The sequence below is a fragment of the Mytilus californianus genome, unplaced genomic scaffold (assembly GCF_021869535.1).
Source record: "Mytilus californianus isolate M0D057914Y unplaced genomic scaffold, xbMytCali1.0.p SCAF_1, whole genome shotgun sequence".
In the NCBI taxonomy this organism is placed as follows: Eukaryota; Metazoa; Mollusca; class Bivalvia; order Mytilida; family Mytilidae; genus Mytilus; species Mytilus californianus.
Genome location: NW_026262581.1, coordinates 75776203 through 75797593, shown reverse-complemented (window position 1 = coordinate 75797593; position 21391 = coordinate 75776203). Strand labels below are relative to the sequence as shown.

The window sequence follows — 21391 nt, the reverse complement described above, 5'->3', positions numbered from 1 at the left end:
CTGACATTCTGACTCTGAGACGTTAACATTTACAGTGAGCAACATTGTGGCTGACATTCTGACTATGAGAATTTAACACTTACAGTGAATAACATTGTGGCTGACATTCTGACTCTGAGAATTTAACACTTACAGTGAGTAACATTGTGGATGACATTCCGATTCTGAGAATTTAACACTTACAATGAGTAACATTGTGACTGACATTAGAAATCTGAGATGTTAACACGTGCAGTGAGGGACAATGTGGCTGACTTTAGAACTCAGAGATATTAACACTTACAATGAGGGCCATTGTGACTGACATTTTGATTATGAAAGATTTTAACACTTACAATGAGGGACACTGTGGTTGACATTCTGTTATGTTTGACTGATGAAGATTGATAGCCTTAACTGTCTTCCAATGTCTCAGTCTTTCTGTAAAACAAAACAAAGTGTGTTTCGTTCATGTGCAGAAGATTTAATAGAATATATTTCTACTCAAGTTAAAAATAATATACCACTGTTGCTGAAGTTTTTAGTTTTTTACTATTAACAAAACCCTTAATTTTCTTAAATCATTGATCCATTTATTGACTTTGGCTAATTTTCTATCACTTGAGAACTATCGAGTCAAACTTTACTCAGAATATTTACCTCTACATGGAGCATAGCCTTGAGTCATAGTAAAACTACTATTACAGTTATCTGTAGTTCTGTTAACACAAGTACAAGGACACTGAAACCGTGAAGATACACATAAAGCATGCTAATATATTTACAGATCATATCCAAACTTGAGACTTTTATATGCAAATAATTTTGATAAAGAAATTATTTCACATGGAATTGACTATGTACCTGAAAATTCACAAACTAAGAATAACATTACTATCTCTATAGAAAACTTATAAAATTAATTTAATTAACACAAATTCATATTGTTTCATTACAACTTTTAATTTATGATGTCATAACTTTGACTTAACAAACATATTTTGTAACCTTGTGTATGACTGAATACAAACTTAAAATTTCTGTTTATTACAGACTTAAAAAAAATAAATGTATGCTATAACACAAACCTGGCACATTGAATCCATTTGATTATTACACCGCAAACACTTTTCTTGACAATTGCAAGTCTGAAAAAAAAAAGTTTTTAAAAATAAGATATAAATCCTCCTTATTTTTATATTAGTTATTTAAAGAAGAGTTAACAGAGGGTACTGTGTTCGCCTTTTATTTCCCACATCTAATTGCCAAACCCCATACATATTATATTTTGCAATTTAAAAAAAATCAAATCTAATATTGATTTTTTAAAGTTAATGGTAGTCCATAGTTTGATGTTGTTAGTTTTAAACTAAGTGCACATATTTGACATATCTATCAGACTTAACCATAAATCCACAATTTTGATACCAGGCTCATAATTTTGTATGCCAGACATAAGACTCATCAATGGCACTCCAATTAAAACAATTAGGTTGATTTGATTTTTGGTGTTTTAACGCCACTTTTAAGCACCGCTTTTGGGCTATTTCGTGGCGGCCAGTTTTTATTGGTGGAGGAAGCCGGAGTGCCCGGAGAAAACCACCGACCTTCGATAGGAAAACTGACAATCCTAGTCATTTCAGATTGGAGTCGAGTGCACCCGCAAGAGCGCGGTTCGAACTCACAACCTCAGCGTTGACTGGCTAGTGATTACAGTAGTAACTACTTAGACCACTCGGCCACCGAGGCCCCACAATTAAGTTGATGATTGTTTTAAAAACTTACCCCTACATCCAAAGAAAAACATTTATCTGCTTGGTATCTCAGAAGGTACAAATTTGTATTATTTATAGTCATTAGAGTGTAGTCATGACAACCAGCTTTTCTAATCAAGGACCACTTTCGACCTAGATCTAATCTGTAGGCAAGCCTTTTCACTCCAGAAGTTGCATCCATACATACCTCTGGCTGAAAAATAAAACACATGTATATAATTGATTGTTCTGACTTTAATCAGTATATGTTTCCCATGAACTAAGTTGCCTATGAAACTATTTAAAATTTTTATAAACAGATCACTCTTGCCTATTTCCATAATGGTAAAAGTTTAGCTATTATTCAACTAATCTATTTTAATATTTCTTAGGTTCACTTTAATTTACTTATTGTTGTCAGCAACCAAGGTTAATACTTTTTGCCAGATAATGGATGACAAATCAAAGGATGTGAAATGATGGCAATGGTTCTCACTGGTATTACCGGCCAAGTGAGCAAAAATATACTTGAGAAATATCATTATTAAAGTTGACAACAGCTTGTCAATATGAGAAACAGAACTAAATCAGACCTTATCAAAAGATGCAAAGAATTGTTGAGATATATAGTTAAAAGTATTCATCGACTGTTTGCAATTATTCAAAGCAAGCTCAAAGTACTTGTTCAGTTGACAAGTCTTAATTTACTGTGATTTGTATGAACAGAACAGTTTTCAACAGTTGTTACCTTCAGAAATCCTTGTTTCATCAAGAGAAAGCTGACTGGACCTGCTACTTGTGTTATATGAGACCTTTTTAAATCCTTACTTGCAATGGCTTGTCCAATTACATATCTGAAGAAAATAGTTGCTTTATGACGTTTCAAAAAATAGTATGCTAAATATAAAGATGTAGTTAAAGAAAAAAAAATTAGATTGTCCTTTAAATTATAGTCAGGATATTTTAAGGTCAATTCTTTACAATAAATTTTATAGACTGCAACATTTTATCAATTTTGTAATATAACTTCATAATTGATTTTACCCAGCGTCATCCACAATATAACAGTGTAAACAGGAAGTCATTATGTTTGTGAGGATTGTAGAAAATTGACGTCTGCTCATATCTGCTGCTACAACTCCACTCACTGAACCATTGCTTGAAACATAAAATAAGATATTTTTAGGATGAATTTGTTTAAAAGTAACCCCACCACATATCCATGTGCCTGTCACCACTTGTCTTAATTTTCATTTTAAAAAATGGCGTTGATGGCAGATCCTTGAAAATAGATATTATCAAAGTGCAAAGTAATCTTACATCATCCATCCTTATGTGATCTTCAAATTGCATTTGAACTAGTCAGAAATATATGTCAATTATTGAATATTTGATAGATAAATGCACAATTTTTATAATTCAAATCTAAGGCCGCTAGTTCTCAACAGAAAAAAGTAATTTAACTTTACACACCTGTCCAAAATTTTGTGTAAGAAATAGATTTCCAGAAAATCACAAAAAGCAATTATTTTAATTTGAGCAAATTGTGGGTACATATGAAAATAAATAATTGTCTGATTCCGCTGAAGTATAGTACCTTGTCTGATAAAACACCTTTGCCATGGTTACATATAAGGAAGTATTTTGTTGTGGCGTTCCCATGTCAATGAAGACATACTTGTTAGGATTTTCGGCAGCTTTTCTATACCAAATATCATCCCTTGGATCGTAATGGATATCAGACAGCATTGTTCCTGGAAAAATCTTGAAAAATCCGTTTTCTGTTCCTAAATATCTATAACAAAATAATACACACATAAACAAAGGCAGTGTTAGATAGTCATTCTCAACATTGTTTATTTTATTTTTATGTGGCTTAGACACAGTTAAAAATCATTCACATGTTGAAACTTCCACTTACAGTAAGAAAAAAATTAAATTTGCTGCTGCCACATTGTGGAACAGTCTTCTGAACCATTTCAGGATGGCTTGTACAGTCCTGGAATGGCTGGGAATGTTCCTGTTCTGCAAGTAGATTAGCTTTCTTTTTTTTTTCACTGTGCTTATTTTACATTACTTTGCTCATTTACAGTTATGCTAGCATATATAATTTGCTTTGCCATGCTTGTGCTGTTCTTACTTTTATATGTGCTTCCCTATTTTTAGTTTGCTTGCATGATTATGCTTTTTATATTGTTATATATGTTTGTATGTCTTTGGTTAAAAGCTATGTACAGGTCATGTTTTGTAGTTTGTAACTATACCAAATCTAAATAAAGCTTTCAATATTTCGTATTCGTATTCATATTTCTTGGCAGATGAGACCTGTGTGCAAATATTAATTTCCTATTTGCTTTGTAATACAAAGGAGAAGTGTTATTTCAATATAGGAATCAGTTACTTTGGACTTAAAGATATGACAAAGGGGCCAAAATCATGACTAAAACATCAGTAATTAATAACGGTTCACATTAGTCACTTTGGACTTCAGGATATTACATAGAGGCCAAAATCATGACTAAAACATGCCCTTATTACCATTAATTAATTATAGCCCACATTTTACAGTATTGCTTAGATTTAAGAAGGCAACTTACACTACTGTGGTATGGACATAAATATTTGAGTAACCCCTTGACTTCTTTATGTGATTTTATTCAAAATTAGAAAACATGCTTGGGTCATAATATATATGTGTCAATTATAGCTAACATCTGTGAAATATTAATGAGATCTAAGCCAACAGCACAAAGTTATGAACTGAACAACATTTGCCATTACATCAGAAGTAACTTTGCCACATATGATCTTAGGTCAAGGTCATGACAATGCCTTGAATAATTGTGAAAAATGACCTTGACTGCATGATGCTAGAAATAAAAGATGTTTTCAAAACAGCATTTCAATACAAGTATTATCTGTGTTGTTATTCTTCAAGAAATTTGATTGAGTCAACTTCTATCTTCAAATTGTGGATAACTGTTTGGTAAAGTATGACTTAGTTCTTGACAAGACAGGCGGAAGATACCATCGGGATAATAAGTCGATAACAAACTAACCACGCCACTGCAAAAAATGAAAAACAAACCAAAGGACATATATGTTAACACAGAGATATGTCTGGCCTTTTTTGTTATTTTGATAGTAAAATGCAAGTGTTGAAATTAAGATAGCAATACTTTAACATGTAAATTATAAAAAATTTCAAAGTCAATGAACCATGAATGAGGGGGCAGGGCCAAATAATTTCTATGGAAATATGCCAATGCTAATACAACTGCATGCCAAATATCATTGAGCTACCACTATTGGTTCCCCTGAAACTGACCTAATCACAAACTAATACATGTAAACTAAGTAAAAGTTTCAGTCAATAGACCATGACTGAGGGGGTGAGGCCAAATAATCTCCATGGTAATGAGATGTGCCAATGCTAATACAACTGCATACCAAATATCATTGACCTACCACTAGTGGTTCACTATAAACTAGACCTTATCACAAACTAATACATTGTTGATGCATCCGCTGCCGCCGACTGCGATGCTGGAAACAGCATACCTATGACTTGCTTTTCGACTCCGTCAAGGTGAGACAACAAAAGTATATAAAACACATAGAAATCTCAAGCTTTAGCTAACTCGAACCCACCAAAAACCAGGGGTGATGACAAGCATTACAAACTTAAGGCACCACATAAAATAAGAATTGTAAAGACAGACTCACCAAGCAATTCCAGTATATCCCTACTGATGAATTATAATGATAGATAGTTAGATCATTGCTTAAAGATGGACTTTAACTAAGTTATTATTACAATAAAGAAGAGAAATATTGTACCTCCATATCATATCATCTTTTGCCCATACTTGGTCTGTAATATTGGTTAATACAATGTCATTAGAAGCAGACTGGTGTATATCTGTCAATAGAGGTTATATCTGTTAATACAATGTCATTAGAGGCAGACTGGTGTATATCTGTCAACAGAATTTATATCGGTTAATACAATGTCAATAGAGGCAGACTGGTGTTTCTCTAATTTTTGTGCTATTTTCACATTTCTTGATCGGTGTGTGAAAAATATTCTCCTCACTAGTGAAATATCTGTTCTCGGCAAATGATTGGTCAAAATTTGATTATGACGTCAAATTTTCTTGGTTTCTTCTAAATTTTCCTATTGTGACGTCATGAAAAAAGGCAACCATGCCTGATGACGTCACATATAAAGAACACAACTTTCTGCAAATCTTTGAAAAGGAAGGATAAAAATCATTAGAAAAACAGATTCCCCAACTATAACTCGTGTATTACGATATTTCTCCACTCGCAACAGTTAAATATTTATTATTTAAAAAGCTCGGCAAGCCTCGCGCTTTAAATATTAAAATTTAACTGTCTCGAGTGGAGAAATATAGTAACACACTTGTTGCAGTGGTGGAATCTATATATATCTGTTAATTGAGGTTATATCGGTTAATACAATGTCATTAGAGGCACACTGGTGTATATTTGTCAATAGATGTTATATCTGTTAATACAATGTCATTAGAGGCAGACTGGTGTATATCTGTCAATAGAGGTTTTATCGGTTAATACAATGTCATTAGAGGCAGACTGGTGTATATCTGTCAATAGAGGTTATATCGGTTAATACAATGTCATTAGAGGCAGACTGGTGTATATCTGTCAATAGAGGTTATATCGGTTAATACAATGTCATTAGAGGCAGACTGGTGTATATCTGTCCATAGAAAATCATACTCATTTATTTTTTTAAATCTAAATCTTCTCTTGTCAGTTTTACATTGTTTCTGAGGAGTGTTCATATTTTGGTATGTGTGTAAATGTCTAAGTAATGCTTCAAAACATTATTGTGTCAACAAGTGAGATTTTTTACTGTTCACCAAAGTGTGAAAAATTTACACTGGTTATTATGTTATGCTATGTACAAACTTTTTGCATTCTAAACTGCCTTGTTGGGTTCGTCATAGATTGCTTGCCTCAAGTGCAGGAGGTCCTGGGTTAGATACCCTGCCAGGTCAAACCAAAAAACTTTTGAAAACTGGAATTTGCTGCTTCTCTGCTAAGCTGTCAGCATTGAGCTCTTGGCATTAAGCTCTCAGCAATAAGGAGCAAAGACTGTTGGTTAAGAGTCAGAATAATGTCTCTGTGTAGGGTGACATGTTTTCCTGCAGACTGTTATCTTGTGAACTAACATGTTAAATACCAGACTCAAGGTGTCAGTCTAGTACAAAGCAGGGTTTATATTCATATCACATTAACATGTTCTCATCCTGAATATACATTTGACTTGCCACTGGAATCATAATCATCATCTTGATTGTAGTACTGAGATTCAGTAATTTACATGCATTTCATGAAAAGATGCTAGCGTATCTGTAGTACTGATAAGACTAGGTAATTTAACCGCATTCTTAGAGAACAATCTAGCATATCTGTAGTACTGATAGACTAGGTAATTTACCTGCATTCTTAGAGAACAATCTAGTATATCTGTAGTACTGATAGACTAGGTAATTTACCTGCATTCTTAGAGAACAATCTAGCATATCTGTAGTACTGATAGACTAGGTAATTTACCTGCATTCTAGAGAACAATCTAGCATTTCTGTAGTACTGATAGACTAGGTAATTTACCTGCATTCTAGAGAACAATCTAGCATTTCTGTAGTACTGATAGACTAGGTAATTTACCTGCATTCTTAGAGAACAATCTAGCATTTCTGTAGTGTTGATAGAAAGGATAACTTCTATTTTTGTTATTCTGCTCATACTCCAAACTTTTCACTGGATTAGAATAAACACTTGGGGCAAACTAAAAACACCAAAAATAGTAAATGTCACTTTCTGACAAAAGCTTTCAACATATCAAATTTACTACTGATTGCAATTTATTAATTTATTATGTATATATCTTAAACAAATAAAACTTTTGAAAAGCAGTTATAGCAACAACACTTTAGGGATTGCTGCAGTAATTTGATGAGATGGACATGTTTCGGTGCCTAGGGCACTGTCATCAGGATAAAAACAATACAGAAAATTGCGTTTGAAGTACAAAATAGGGTATGCATAAATTACGTCACAATGTAACCATTGTGAGTATATAAATAGAAAGTGAAAGTATATACATGTATGGAAGTAAACATGAACAAGAAAACCCTGCATAACCGAGGTATCCACTTTAGGGATTCTATCGTACTGAATATTTACCAAGCATTGGTTCACTGTCATTTGTAATTAAATAATAATTTTATACTAAATTAAAATCTACTAAGAAAACCAGTAATATCAGCAGTAAAGATATTAACTTTCCAAATCTATGCAGCAACATTCTTGTAGGACTTGCAAATGGAGTATACCACTATAAATATCCCAGTTGGTACAATGTACAAGAGCTGGCATTTCCTAATAGAATTTTCTTTATAGAGGATTGCTTCTACACATTATATGGGTTTCACATGAAAATAATACAACAATATTGGATGTTACCACACCATTAATCATATGGCTTTGTATTTATATATCCAGCAGTCAGATGGCCAACCAATCACCATGAGTTAAATTGTCAGACACACAAGTTCAAGAAACCTAGCTACTTAAATACAATTGTATTTCTATACCCCTATTACAAAAAAGAAGTGTAAACTATTGTCTATACCCCAGTTACAATATTGGTGTATACACAAATCTTGCCTTAACTACACCCCTATGGTATATGTCTCACCTTGACTGTTGCATTTTTTGTCAAGACTACACTGTTATCTCTAGTACAAAAGTCAGAGTTATTCAGTGTATCATTATCATAAAGATCCATACGATGATAAATAAAACTTGGAAATTCTCCTTTTTCTATATCCTGAAACAGAATGCTTAAATTAAATCGTTATCATGTGGCACAAATTTGCCTTTTTTGCAGAAAATACATAAGCCAATTTACATTTACAAGATGTTAATCAAAATTCTCTTCTTAAGATGTAAATGGAAAATAAACTTAACCAAAGAGCTAAAAACAAATCACAAAATTAAATCAACAGATGTGTTCTACAATTCGGTGGGACCTCTGAAAATTTATCAGACATGCAAATTTTTAAATTCCTAAAAATTCAGACCTGCCAACTTTCATGATTTATGGGGGATTTCCCACATGAGAGGTGTTGACCTGAATTTTGGAATTCTTTATTATAAAAACTGAAAACCTCAAAATAGGAATTCAAATGAGTTAAAAGGGTATTTCAGCAAAAAACATACTCATTCTAACAATATCTATACTACTAAAATAACGAGGTCCAATTTTTTAGCCGGCATGACGCAAAAAACGACGAATCGAAGAATTCCAACTTTATATATAACTTATATAGGACAATGGTGTTGTTTAAAAATTACACCATTCCAGGCCCTTTTGTTTTTCACATAATTAACAAGTTCTGGGTCAAATCCAATACCAATACCAATAGTATATGTCACATGTAGTTTCCGGTTACCTGTTACCTTCTGTAAATCCCTCCTCTATCAGGAGAACATGGAATTCTTCCAGTAGTAATTTTATATCTATGTTACAATATAGTACACTATCTAACAAGTCTCTTTTCTTCCACCTCAATACTACCATTAATTTGGTTAATTAGTTACAAATCAAATTTAGTTTATATTAAGTGTATTGTAGTAAGGAAATCAGGACGGGGTAAAACAGAAATATTTGAAAGCAGAGAGCACCTTACAATCAGCATGATTTTATCAGATGACAATACGAATACTAAAAATCCAGGCTAAAAACAAGGCATAGGTACTTTAATTTAGACACGGACCAGCAATGTCGCGGGTGAGTTCTAGTAGTATTAGATTAAAAACACCTATGACAATATATTAGGAGCTCTTGTGCTTAAAATCCCCCATGGAGTTCTTGAAAAGTTGGCAAGTATTAACATTCTATAGAATACTTATACACATCTCGAGAGAAATTTCCTTCAAAACAGTGAATTAAAAGTTTTAAAAATAAATGTAAACAAGGAAATATTAAATCTACAGAGAGTTACCTCATCTGCCCTCAACTCTTCAATATCCTCATCAAATATCACCAAGACAACAGAATAATTTCCATGGAAATGGAGAATAGGCCTATAGTAAAATGTTGCAGGTTTTGATCCTTGAATTTCTGGTGTTTTCCAGAAAGTAGCCTACAATAAATCAACAGAAATATTTTCTGACTGCTGCAACTAAGATGACGTTTTACAAAATTGTGAGAAAAATAATGGCAATATTTTGTATTATAACTAATATATTAAAAATTTGTAAGGGTTCCGCGGAACCCAGTGTCTCGCCTACTTTTGCTGTTAGTCGCAGGCTCAACAAAAATGGGGAAAAAAGTATTAAAAATTTTCCTCTAGATACTATCTTTTGATTGTAAGAAGTTCTGTTCAAGTTTGGTAAAAATCCAAGAAGGTTTATGAATCTAATAAATGTTTTAAAAACTTTAACTGCAGACTGTACGTAATGTTAACTGGAATAAAACTAAGTCCATTTATAAGTAATATACGGAAAAACAGGAAATAAATTTTTACAAATTTCCTTCTAGATACTAGCTTTTGATCATAAACAAGCTTCTTTCCAAGTTTGGTACAAATCCAGGATAGTTTAAGAAAGTTATTAAAATTTGAAAAACTTTAAACACAGAGTGAATGTAATGTTAACTGGCAGAAAAACTAAGTCCATTTATAAGTAATATACAGATAAACAGGATTTTTTTTTAACAAAATTTACTCTTGAATACTATCTTATGATCACAAACAAGCTTCTGTTCAAGTGTGGTACAAATCCAGGATAGTTTAAGAAAGCTACTTAAATTCGAAAAACTTTTAACCACAGAGTGAATGTTATGTTAACAGGCAGAAAAACTAAGTCCATATATGAGTAAAATACAGATAAACAGGATTTTTTTTATACAAAATTTTCTTCTGGATACTATCTTATGATTATAAACAAGCTTCTGTCCCAGTTTGGTATAAATCTAGGATAGTTTAAGAAAGTTATTAAAATTTGAAAAACTTTAACCACAGAGTGAATGTAATGTTAACTGGCAGAAAAACTAAGTCCATTTATAAGTAAAATACGGATAAACAGGATTTTTTTTTTTACAAAATTTACTTCTGGATACTATCTTATGATCATAAACAAGCTTCTGTCCAAGTTTGGTTGAAATGCAGGATAGTTTAAGAAAGTTATTAAAATTTGAAAAACTTTAACCACAGAGTGAATATTTGTGGAAGCCTACGACGACGGTGACGCCGATGCCGACGGAATGTAGGATCGCTATGTCTCGTATTGTGACAAAAGTCACAGGTTCAACAAAAACTGAAATAAAATTAAGAACTTTGATCTGATAATGTGAGTACCAACACTTGTATTACTTAAATATATTATTATCTACTGGTAAATACATGTATACCAATTACTGTCAAGAATCAGTTATTATCACCTGACATTTTATGCCATAACCAGCGTGTTGTGTAAAAATTACGTACTGCTTTTAATTTCAGACAATAATGTTTATTCAACTTGTAAAGCTTAGTATTATTTGATTCAATTAAGAAAGGGAAATGCATACTTTCTGCTTTTAAACTCATCTTGGAAAGTTGCTGACGAGACATTATTGCTTTAGGACGCTTTGACTTCAGATTTCAGACATAACATTATATGAGCATATTTCATGATGGTGCTCAAATAACTTTTTTTCTATATAACATGGATTTGCTCATTTTTGAAGGCCCTATAACAACCTATAGTTATTTACATCCGTGTCCTATGGTCTTTGGTAAATAGTTGTCCATTGGCACAAATATGACCCTCTCTTCATTGATTGTGCCAAAACAAATATTATGTAACCTTTAAATGTAAAAATGCATTTCCTTATAACAGGCATTCTGATAAAGAAAATTGTAAATTTCTGATGGTAATTGCTCCTAGACAAAATTCTTAACTTGTATTTTTCATAGTAAATTTTTATATCAAATAAATGGGGAATGTGTCCATGGGACACAGATGATGCCCCCGTTTGCATATAACATTATAAAGGAACATAACTCAAGAATGGTAAAAGTGACACTACCCAAATTCAAACTTGGTCTGAGTTTTGTGGTACTAAGCATTGTGTATCAGTTTCATAACATTTGGTTTAGGCAAACTTAAGTTAGAGAACAGAAATGAAAAATTCAGAAATTTTTCGATTTGTAAAGGGACATAACTCTAGAATGGTAGAAGTGACGCCACCCAAATTCAATCTTGATCTGTGTTTTGTGGTAATAAGCATTGTGTATAAGTTTCATACTATTTGGTTGAGGCAAACTGAAGTTAGAGAACGGAAACCAATTTTGGGAAGGCGGGGGCATTAAAATATGCTAGTGAAGGCTGAACTTATTTAAATTCACCTGTTAAACCTTAATTGATACACTATGGATTCACTGTTTTTAGTGGGATACCAATTATCATGGATTTCATGGATGTAGGTAAACCACAAATTCAAATGTTCAAAAAAAGTAAAAATTTTCAATATGCTTGTATGTTAACTTTGGAAAAACCAAAAACCAGAATGAAATATTCACAAAAATACAATTGTTCCTCAATCCTGGAAAAATTGGTATCCACAACAACATATGAATCCAAAGTATTCAAGCTTTTCCATCTTGCCTTTATATTAAAACATGGTTTCCAGCTGTTCAGTTACAAAAAAAATGCTGTTTGTCTTATTTAGAATCAGTCCTGCCTTAGCTCCAGAGCAGTTTCATCCCAAAGCTGTGAACAATATTACCGTCTTTAGGTGTGTATAGTATGCATTTTTTACCCCAAAAAGAAGTTGGTAGAGGGGTTGCGTATCATACACAGTTACAGACGGTTTTTGATTTTTTTTTTATTAATATCGTTTATTTTTCTTCATTGTTGTATATGTTAATACGTTTTTTATTTTATTTCTTTATTTGTAATTTAAAAAAAAGTGTTTTTCCTTTCTATATTGAATACACAAGTAATGGTGTGACATCCTGCATGAGTGAGCATAAAATGTAATTAAGAATTAAGTATGGGTGTGTAGCAATTGAATAATCATGTCAACTTTTGACAGGTGTTCAATATAATAACCTCATGCAGTACTCTAAATCAACATGATCAATGAAAAGGAAATATCGGATTAAAGAGTCATTAAATTTTAATTACTGCTAATCAACTTTTAAAATGTTTGAGGTCTTATTTCTATTGTTCCATAACATTCTAATTATTTCTTTTGAACAGTGCATCAGCTTGAACAAGCTTAGACAAACATTGATTTCAAAAGGGATCTTTAATTAATAACTTAACTTTTATAAAATTAATAAATGTTAATTACACGATAAAAGCTCTACCATTTAATTGGTTGTGACTTTAAAATTATTTGATTGAACAATCAATCTTATTATTTTCATCTTTCAATAAACTTAAATGAAGAATAAATGTATGGTATAATTGTTCCATATTAAAGGCTTTTTACAGTGAACTAGACTTAAAAAAAAATACTTTACTTTTTTTTATTTTTTTTTTATTTAAATTTTCTTTTTTTATCTTTCTATTTTATTTTATTTTTTTTGTTACTTTTTTTCACGATTTTGGAGGAATGAAAAGGGGTGCGTATTACACACAACTGCGTACTATACACAGCAAATTACGGTAACTGAAAGTTCCTAAATCATTGTTAAATGCTGATAGGACTATTGTTGTTATACACAAATGTAAAACTTTAAGTGTAACATAGTATAATTACATACTGTTTTTGAGTAGAAATGTCCTGGTAAACCATTGGTTATGTTGAATACAGCTTCATTACTTAATACTGGCTCTATCTGGTCAACATCATAGAATCTGGGCTGTTTCATCTGCTGCTGAGGATTGGACATATAGGGATGTATCAGAATTTTTCCTATATTAAAAAGTATTGAATATATTGACAGTGTTTTCCATTGGAATAATAAGTGCTGTACCCATATGTCTGTCATAATGAAAGAATAAATCTTATAAAGAGTCACTAATGCAATTGATTTTGGTCACTATATCACTGTATTACAGAAAAATAAATTCATGCAAAGTTTTCCACACAGAAAACCAAAGTCTACTTATGTTTTTGTTGATGTCAAGATTATTTTTCACTGTTGGATATTCTTTTTTTAATAAGAATTTTAACCCTTTTTTATATAGGTGTATAAATATAAACAAAATTTCTACATTTACCCTTGTTTCCAACAACAAAACCATACCCATGTTGTCCTTGTCTAAAATGTACCACTTCATAAAACATGAGTAACAGAGATAGATCAATTCCTGCTACTCCAAAGAAGTTACCTCCCTTGTCCAGTGTGGGAATACCTAGTGTGGTGACTAGACCTGGAATCATAAATCAGGTGTAATATAGAAATACCTTTACCAGCTAATTAAAAAAGTAACCTCCTTTATCTAGTGTAAAATACCATAGTATGGAAACTAGACAAAGAAACATAAAACATGTGTGAAAATTCATAAAAGATACCAGGCTTATAATTTGGTATGCCAGATGCATGTTTTATTCTACATACGACACATTAGTGGCATCTGTAATATAGACAATTCTAAAACAAAGTTACTTTCTTGTCTACTGTAGGAATCTTAGTGTGGTAACTTTACTATGAGTAACATACACAGATCTTTACCTAACTTATCTTCTATGTGTGGTAGACTAATACTGTAATCTGTATGTTGTGACATAGGAAACTTTGTATAATAACTTCCCATTACATTTCTCAGTTGTTCAGGGTCAACATCTGGTAAAATGGTCAGGTTGCCCACAGGACCTATAGGTTTAGAAGTGTCTTTCAGGTTTGAAAGTTGCTGTAATAGAATTGATAAACTAACTTATTCATTGGACTAAATAAAAGTATATATTCTGATCACTACATTAATTATAAACACATTCCTCTAACTGGCGCACTTGCCTACCTACATTCATTTTACCAGTACTTCACCTTATTTTCACAAGATCAAAAATACCAGCAAACCCTCAAATTTGAATGGTGAAAATTTCATTATGTTTGTTTCAGATTTCTTTTTAACAGCATGAATTTTATTGATTCATATCTAACTGCACATCATAAAATGTGGTGAAATTTACATTTATTCTTATTTGGTTGTTTATGTTGATCCACAAAATATTTGAAACTATATTCTATATATAAGGAACAGATAAATCAAGTTCAAGAAGGGTATTTGCAAAATAATACTAGCTGATAGAAGGTAAAATCATCTGAGCCACTAGACTTAAGGAAGAGACACTCGTCTGTTTTTAAACCTCTAGATTTCTTTTTTGTTTTCTGTGTCATAGGTTTCCTATCTTCTTGACATTTATTCTACATCTCTTTTAATTCATATCTAACAAAGTGTTCTTGTATAACACTAAACCAAATGGCTTGAAAATGTAAGTAATTTTATAACATATAACTGAAAAATTATTACACCAGAGTTTTCGATATCACAAACTAGTCAAAACATTTATTAAATTTTATCATCGGTACAAGGACATCATTCGTAAATATAATTCAACATGCAGGCATCTTATACGTTCAGGTATTTCACATCCAATCTTTTATGGTAATATTCTTTACAAAGCACAAAAATGTCAGCATTCACCTCAAAAGCTAACCAAACCTTTAAACAGACTTATTCAGAAGGGATATAGTTACTATACTGTTGTCAGGTCATTAAAGATGGCATATTTTGGTATTTATATTGATTCACTCATAGGGTCTTTGCATCGGATATAAACACATTTATTCTAAAACCAGTTGTTGGCATGATACGGGTTATATTCTTCTCATATATTTTATGATGGTATGATACTAAACCCCTAAAGGGAGGGATTGTGCTTGATTTTCATATGAGGAAGACATAATCTTTCAATCAGTTTAATTGAGGTCTGGAGCTGGACTTCTTTTAAACTGAGTTTTACTGTGCGTATTACTGTGAGTTTGTGTTTTCTACATTGGATAGAGGTATAGGGGAGGGTTGAGATCTCACTAAACATGTTTAAAACCACCGCATTTTTGCGCCTGTCCCAAGTCAGGAGCCTCTGGCCTTTGTTAGTCTTGTATGATTTTTTATTTTAGTTCATTTATATGTTTTTGAGTTATGTATGATGTCCATTTTCCCTGACATGTACACATTTTTGTTTAGGGGCCAGCTGATACCCACCTCAGGGTGCGGGATTTTCTTGCTGTGTTGAAGACCCATTGGTGGCCTTCAGCTGTTTCCTGCTCTTTGGTCGGGTTGTTGTCTCTTTGACACATTCCCCATTTCCATTCTCAACTTTATTTATGAACAATTTCGATGAATATTACACAAATGCACTATTCCATTTTACCCTGACCTTTGTTTCGAAGTTTTCAAGCATAACCCATAAAACTTTTATAATTTTTAGTGAATAGAGCATCGTTTCCTCCTCTTTTTTTTTATCCCATATTTTTAAGAATAAAGCAATCTTCCCATATGTCCTACTTTATCATACATACTGGCCACTGTAGATGTTTGCCACCTGATATACCAAACATGGAGGACATATTCTGATTGTTTTGGTCAGCAATCTTTAGTAGTAAATCTGTTTTACTATGGTACTTGGAATTCAAGATCTCATGTCCAAATCCATACACAAAAATTTTAATAGTGTTGTTCTGAAATATACAATCTTTAATAGATTAGAAAAAAAAAACATTTCCAGCAGAAGTCAATTATATTTAAACTTGTTTGTTCTTTTTATTTGTTAAGAATTTATTTCTTTATGTTTTGCTTTCATTACACCATAATGATTTTACCTTAGGTGGTGGATAAGAAAATGCAACAATAAATGGGTATCATTATTTAGCCATTGTTGACCAAGAGGTTTATGAGAAAATTAAGAGAAAAAAAATCTTACAACAGAGTTCCATACCTCTGGGAGTAAAATGGCTATTGTTACCATTAATTTCAGTTTTCCTCCAACAAATATATAAACTATTACAAAAACAAACATTTTCCGTGTTAATTCATTGGTAGCAATTCAACTGCAAAAGAATGATTTTCTTGAAAATGCAGTGTACAAGTGAAATGCAAGCAAGCTTTTTGTAATAACCCTAATTTCAAAATCTTAATCTGTAAATAATGTCATTCTGTTTTTCATTATTGTTTTGTCATAAATCAGGATGCTTTTTTTTAATTTGATTTGTTTTCACATTTTTATAGCCTTTATGGCTGATTTTGCTATACATGTGAAAAAAAGAAAGTGTATTATCATATGGTTATTACCACGCTGTCCTGTCCATGAACAATTTCTTCTAATATACTGTTTATATTAGATTCTGATGGAGTTCCATCTGTTAAAAACAGTATCATGTCTAGGGAGTTCTCAAACTGATCCTGTAATAGAGAATATGAGTACTGTGGATATATTTATTTTCGTCAATACCAATTTTCGTGGATTGAGGAAAAATTGTATTTTCGTGTATATTAGATTTTGTGGTTTTGCCAAAGTCTGCATACTAATCTATAGAAAATTTATACTTCATTGAACATTGAAAATTGTGGATCTCCTATACACACAAAATCCACGAAAATCGATATTAAACAAACAATAATGAATAAAAGAAGGCTGATCTGAAGTCAGCACGTAATTAAATGGAATGTGTAACCCTCCAAAAGCATGGCAAAAGTATGTTTTAATTGGTTTTTAAATTTGGCAATTTTGAGTGCTTTACATGTACCGGTAGTGTTTTGAACCATTACCTATTCTCAGTTGACAAAACATGTATAAACAGGAATATTCAACACAAAAGGCTTTCTTCCATCTTTTCTGGAAGACATGTACAACTGATGAAGTTTTAACTTTATCTTCAACATGATATCTTTTTCATTGCTTGAACCATTAATTAAAATATTTATAATTACTGTTGACTTGAGTAGTATAAAAGTGAATTCGCCTCTTGTACATCTATGCGACATTTATCTTTATTTGTTCTCATGTTATGTATATACATACTGGTGTCTGCTGTTTTGCTTCTCTCAACAGTCCAAAAGCTGATCTGAATGCTTTTCCATAATAGGTGTCCTCTAAAAGAAATGAATAAACAAATATTAATGCAGACATTGTAACCAAAAACAACAAGTGTACACATCATCACAAATTGCTTTTAACTTGAACAGTCCAAACATTTAAACAAATAATTAGTACATAATTGATTTCATCAGTGTAAAACTATTAACCCCTACCAAGCAGGTCAAGTACCATTCAAAGAATAATAATGATGCATAGGAAGAGCAACCAAAGTCACATGGGGGGTTTGACTTTTGCAAATACAGTTTTACTAGCAAAACAGAATATCAAATAAAGTACATTTTACAAAAAAATGACAAACAAAAGGCAAGCAAGTGAGAATTCACAAGTGTTTTTTACATGAAAAATGATATCTTCTTTGGTGTTTTGACAAGATCAAAGTCATAAAATGGCTACTACAGTTTGAGGATTAAGTTTAGCAAAAAAAAAATAAGAGAGAAAAACAAGAACATGTGTCCACAACACACCATGCCCTGCTCACATTATCACAACCTTAACCAAAAACTTTTCCATGAAAATGTACTGGTTTCTCAAAACGGCATTTCCATGTTCTTTGAAATTGGGGGTCAAAATCGTAATTTGGCATATAATTTAGAAAGTTAACATCATAATGAACCTGTTTATTAAGTTGTTGTGACTTTAACTTCATTATAAACTACCTAGACCAAAAACCCTATCCTGGTATTGAAAAGACAAAACAAAGGATGACGCACAGATCAGAAAACAGAATGTTCCTCTACTATCATAGGGCATGAAATTTGTTTTTGTTTTGGCTAAGTGGTCTTCGATAAGTCAGCCAGATTATTTAGAAATGTGGCTTTATATTGTCTACTTACTCTTTGGTTTGATACTATCAAGAAACTGGTGAATGATTTTCTTATTCTCTACTGTAGCTCTGGCTACTTTGCTTCCATGACAGCCAGATGGACTCCTTGGTTCGTTACTGAAAGCTACAACACCAACCTGTAATGAAACATAAAATTATATGGTACAATCACCAAAATTTCTTACAAACAATAATTGAAAGTTGCATAAAAATTTAACGTATCACCTAGAAATTAAAGTGACAACCATAAGGATTTCTCAGTTCATGACTTATTATAACAAACAAATCAAAATCTCTTTTTACAGAAAATTTTGATCAGAAATTATTAATAAAAAAATAAGTGAATGGGGTATGATTGCCAATGAGACAACACTCCAACAGAGACCAAATGAAGTAGAAGTATAATAAAGTCACCATCAAGCCTTCAACAATGAGCAAAATCATACCGCATAGCAAGCTATAAACTGTCCCGAAATGACAAATGCAAAACAATTCAAACAAAAATATGTTCCTTTTACAGATTTTTGTCAGGTTTTTACTGTATAAGGATTCTATAAATTCATGACTTCTTGTCAATACTGTCTCTCAAAAGGCATTCTTATACCCAATTTACTAACTTACATGATCTGTAGGACTGAAGGTTTCAAGTACCGTTCTTGCTGCATCTTTTGCAATATCAACTCTCAGTGTGGTATTTGGATGTTTAAATCCTCCATTAGGAATTGACATTGAGCCACTCTCATCCACAACAATGACAACATTCTTCTTTTTTGGGGATGCTGTGAACACATACCAATCTCTGAAACATGAAAATCTACATGTTACGTATTATAAAGGTAATAAAGAATATGTGTACATGTATTTGTGTACGAGGATTGATATACATAACAATGCATAGAAAGAACCAAAGTTTAAAGGGTTTAAACTATAAGGACACATGGGAATAATCATAAAATATGCATCACCATATTTTAGTTACATCTAATAGAGTAAAAAATCTCCCACTTTCAAAATCAAAATATGGAATGTTATGAGTTATGAGACTCGGAGGTAATCTACTTCTACCATATAGTAACTGTCTTCAACAAATTGGAGATTATGTCACAGTATTAAAAAAGGCTAAAAAAAACACCTTGTTGTATAGATTATAACCATAAATTGGAGAAATAAAGTATATTTATTGACACTTGGTGTTTTGTAGATGAATACGTAAACAGGTCATATATTCAACTTGAAAATGTCGATCGCGCAAAATCTCCCCCTCAGCTGTCATAGTTGAGAGGGAGATCTCCCTCTTTGAAGGTTTCAGAGGTTGGCAGGTATGCACCACCAAACTTAACATGTTACAATTAGTTGGAACAAGACATAAAAAATAAACTTAGAAAATAGACAAATGAATAATTGATAAAACATTTTCTTTTAATTCTAAGAAGGACGTCTTGTACAATCAGTACAAAAAAATTGAAGTGTTATAATCATGATAATGTTATTCAGTGTTTATGGGTGTTTTTGGAAAAATCTATAAACCTTTTTTCACCGTGAAGTTCACTTAATTAAATATGGGTAACAAATAAATTTATTATATTGTATATCACATAAAAAATACTTTAAACTAAAATTTGAAAAAATACATGCATCTTTCTGTATTTCTACCAATTTCCATTTCACACTATCGTATTTGGGAATTTGGGATAAAAACTGTTTTTTGGATAAAATCCTAAAATTTCACATAGTACATGTAACATGTAAATCCCTTTTGGGATTCTGATTTTTAACATGACACCACTAGAAACCAGAAGAAAAATAGCACGTATAACACTCTTTCATAAAGCCATGGCATCCATGAAAAGGTTGCTATACATGTACCTATTCCATCACACATTTTAAAACCAAGAAGAACTTCGAGACTCCATCAACCGAATACTAAAAGATACGTACAAATCAAGCCAAACAAAGATATTTACAAGTACAGCTTTTTTCCTCAGACCATCAGAGACTGGAATAAACTACCAGACGAACTACTAGAGATTAAGAGCATTGAGGAATTCAAGACCAAACTCACCAAGCTTCTCTGTAGTGGCTAACCAACAAAAACAAAAGATAGATGAAATTTTTAACCAGCACCTGTACATAAATTTGGAGCACAATTTGGAGCTATTGTTTATTAAATGTTAAATCCAAATTTTTTTGTCATGTTGGAAGACGTCAAACTAAAATCTATACTTGAGTGATGGGTCAAAGTACCTTTTTCAAGTGATGACATAGCTTTGCAGCTATGTCGTAGATGTAGATTTAGATGTAGAGTCCGGAGTGGCCAAATTTATCAGAAAATCACTCTGGACTCAGAAGGGATTAAGAAACATGCACAATGTAATTTAAATAAGAAACTGATGAACATACAAATAAAATAGTTAAAGCCACATCAATGTGTTTATCACAGTGTCATGTTCATTGAACTGTACGTGTAAACGGGTGATCAAATCCAAAACTTCATCTTCAATTTGGAATTGCCAAAACTTTAAAACTTGATGTGGGACGGATCATCATGAACATAAAATCGGTCAGACGCTCATACCAGTAAACATATAATGTCCCTAGTTGCTGGGGCATTCATATCAGTGTTATAGCAGTTCAAATCAAAGACTTTGATATTTGTTGAGTAGAAGCTGTAATTGGCAA

The 21391-nt window shown here is 32.0% G+C and overlaps 2 protein-coding genes across 2 annotated transcripts; both read right to left on the bottom strand.

The window, feature by feature from the left end:
* Positions 1-331: 331 nt before the first annotated feature.
* LOC127737997 (VWFA and cache domain-containing protein 1-like) lies at positions 332-5652 on the bottom strand. The gene is made up of 8 exons (XM_052248982.1): positions 5574-5652; positions 3331-3528; positions 2778-2891; positions 2482-2587; positions 1765-1947; positions 1068-1127; positions 640-721; positions 332-420 (listed from the first exon to the last, which is right to left on the bottom strand). Exons 1-8 carry the CDS (start codon positions 5582-5584, stop codon positions 332-334), a joined length of 843 nt encoding a protein of 280 aa, XP_052104942.1. The 5' UTR covers positions 5585-5652.
* Positions 5653-6339: 687 nt separating this feature from the next.
* LOC127737989 (VWFA and cache domain-containing protein 1-like) lies at positions 6340-19505 on the bottom strand. Its single transcript, XM_052248970.1, has 11 exons — positions 19334-19505; positions 18723-18849; positions 17812-17882; positions 17082-17192; positions 14462-14639; positions 14007-14159; positions 13547-13698; positions 9794-9934; positions 8485-8616; positions 7452-7572; positions 6340-6419 (listed from the first exon to the last, which is right to left on the bottom strand). Exons 1-11 carry the CDS (start codon positions 19439-19441, stop codon positions 6340-6342), a joined length of 1374 nt encoding a protein of 457 aa, XP_052104930.1. The 5' UTR covers positions 19442-19505.
* Between the last annotated feature and the right edge of the window lie 1886 nt (positions 19506-21391).

Coding starts and splice junctions, on each gene's coding strand:
- LOC127737997 (XM_052248982.1), bottom strand. Junction 2,892..3,330: donor AAGGTGTTTTATCAGACAAG/GTACTATACTTC, acceptor TTATGTTTCAAG/CAATGGTTCAGTGAGTGGAG. Junction 1,128..1,764: donor GTTTTTCTTTGGATGTAGGG/GTAAGTTTTTAA, acceptor TTTTTTTTTCAG/ACTTGCAATTGTCAAGAAAA.
- LOC127737989 (XM_052248970.1), bottom strand. CDS start 19,441: ATGTCAATTCCTAATGGAGGATTTAAACATCCAAATACCACACTGAGA. Junction 17,193..17,811: donor AAGCAAAACAGCAGACACCA/GTATGTATATAC, acceptor TCTCTATTACAG/GATCAGTTTGAGAACTCCCT. Junction 8,617..9,793: donor AAGAGTTGAGGGCAGATGAG/GTAACTCTCTGT, acceptor ATTCTGTTTCAG/GATATAGAAAAAGGAGAATT.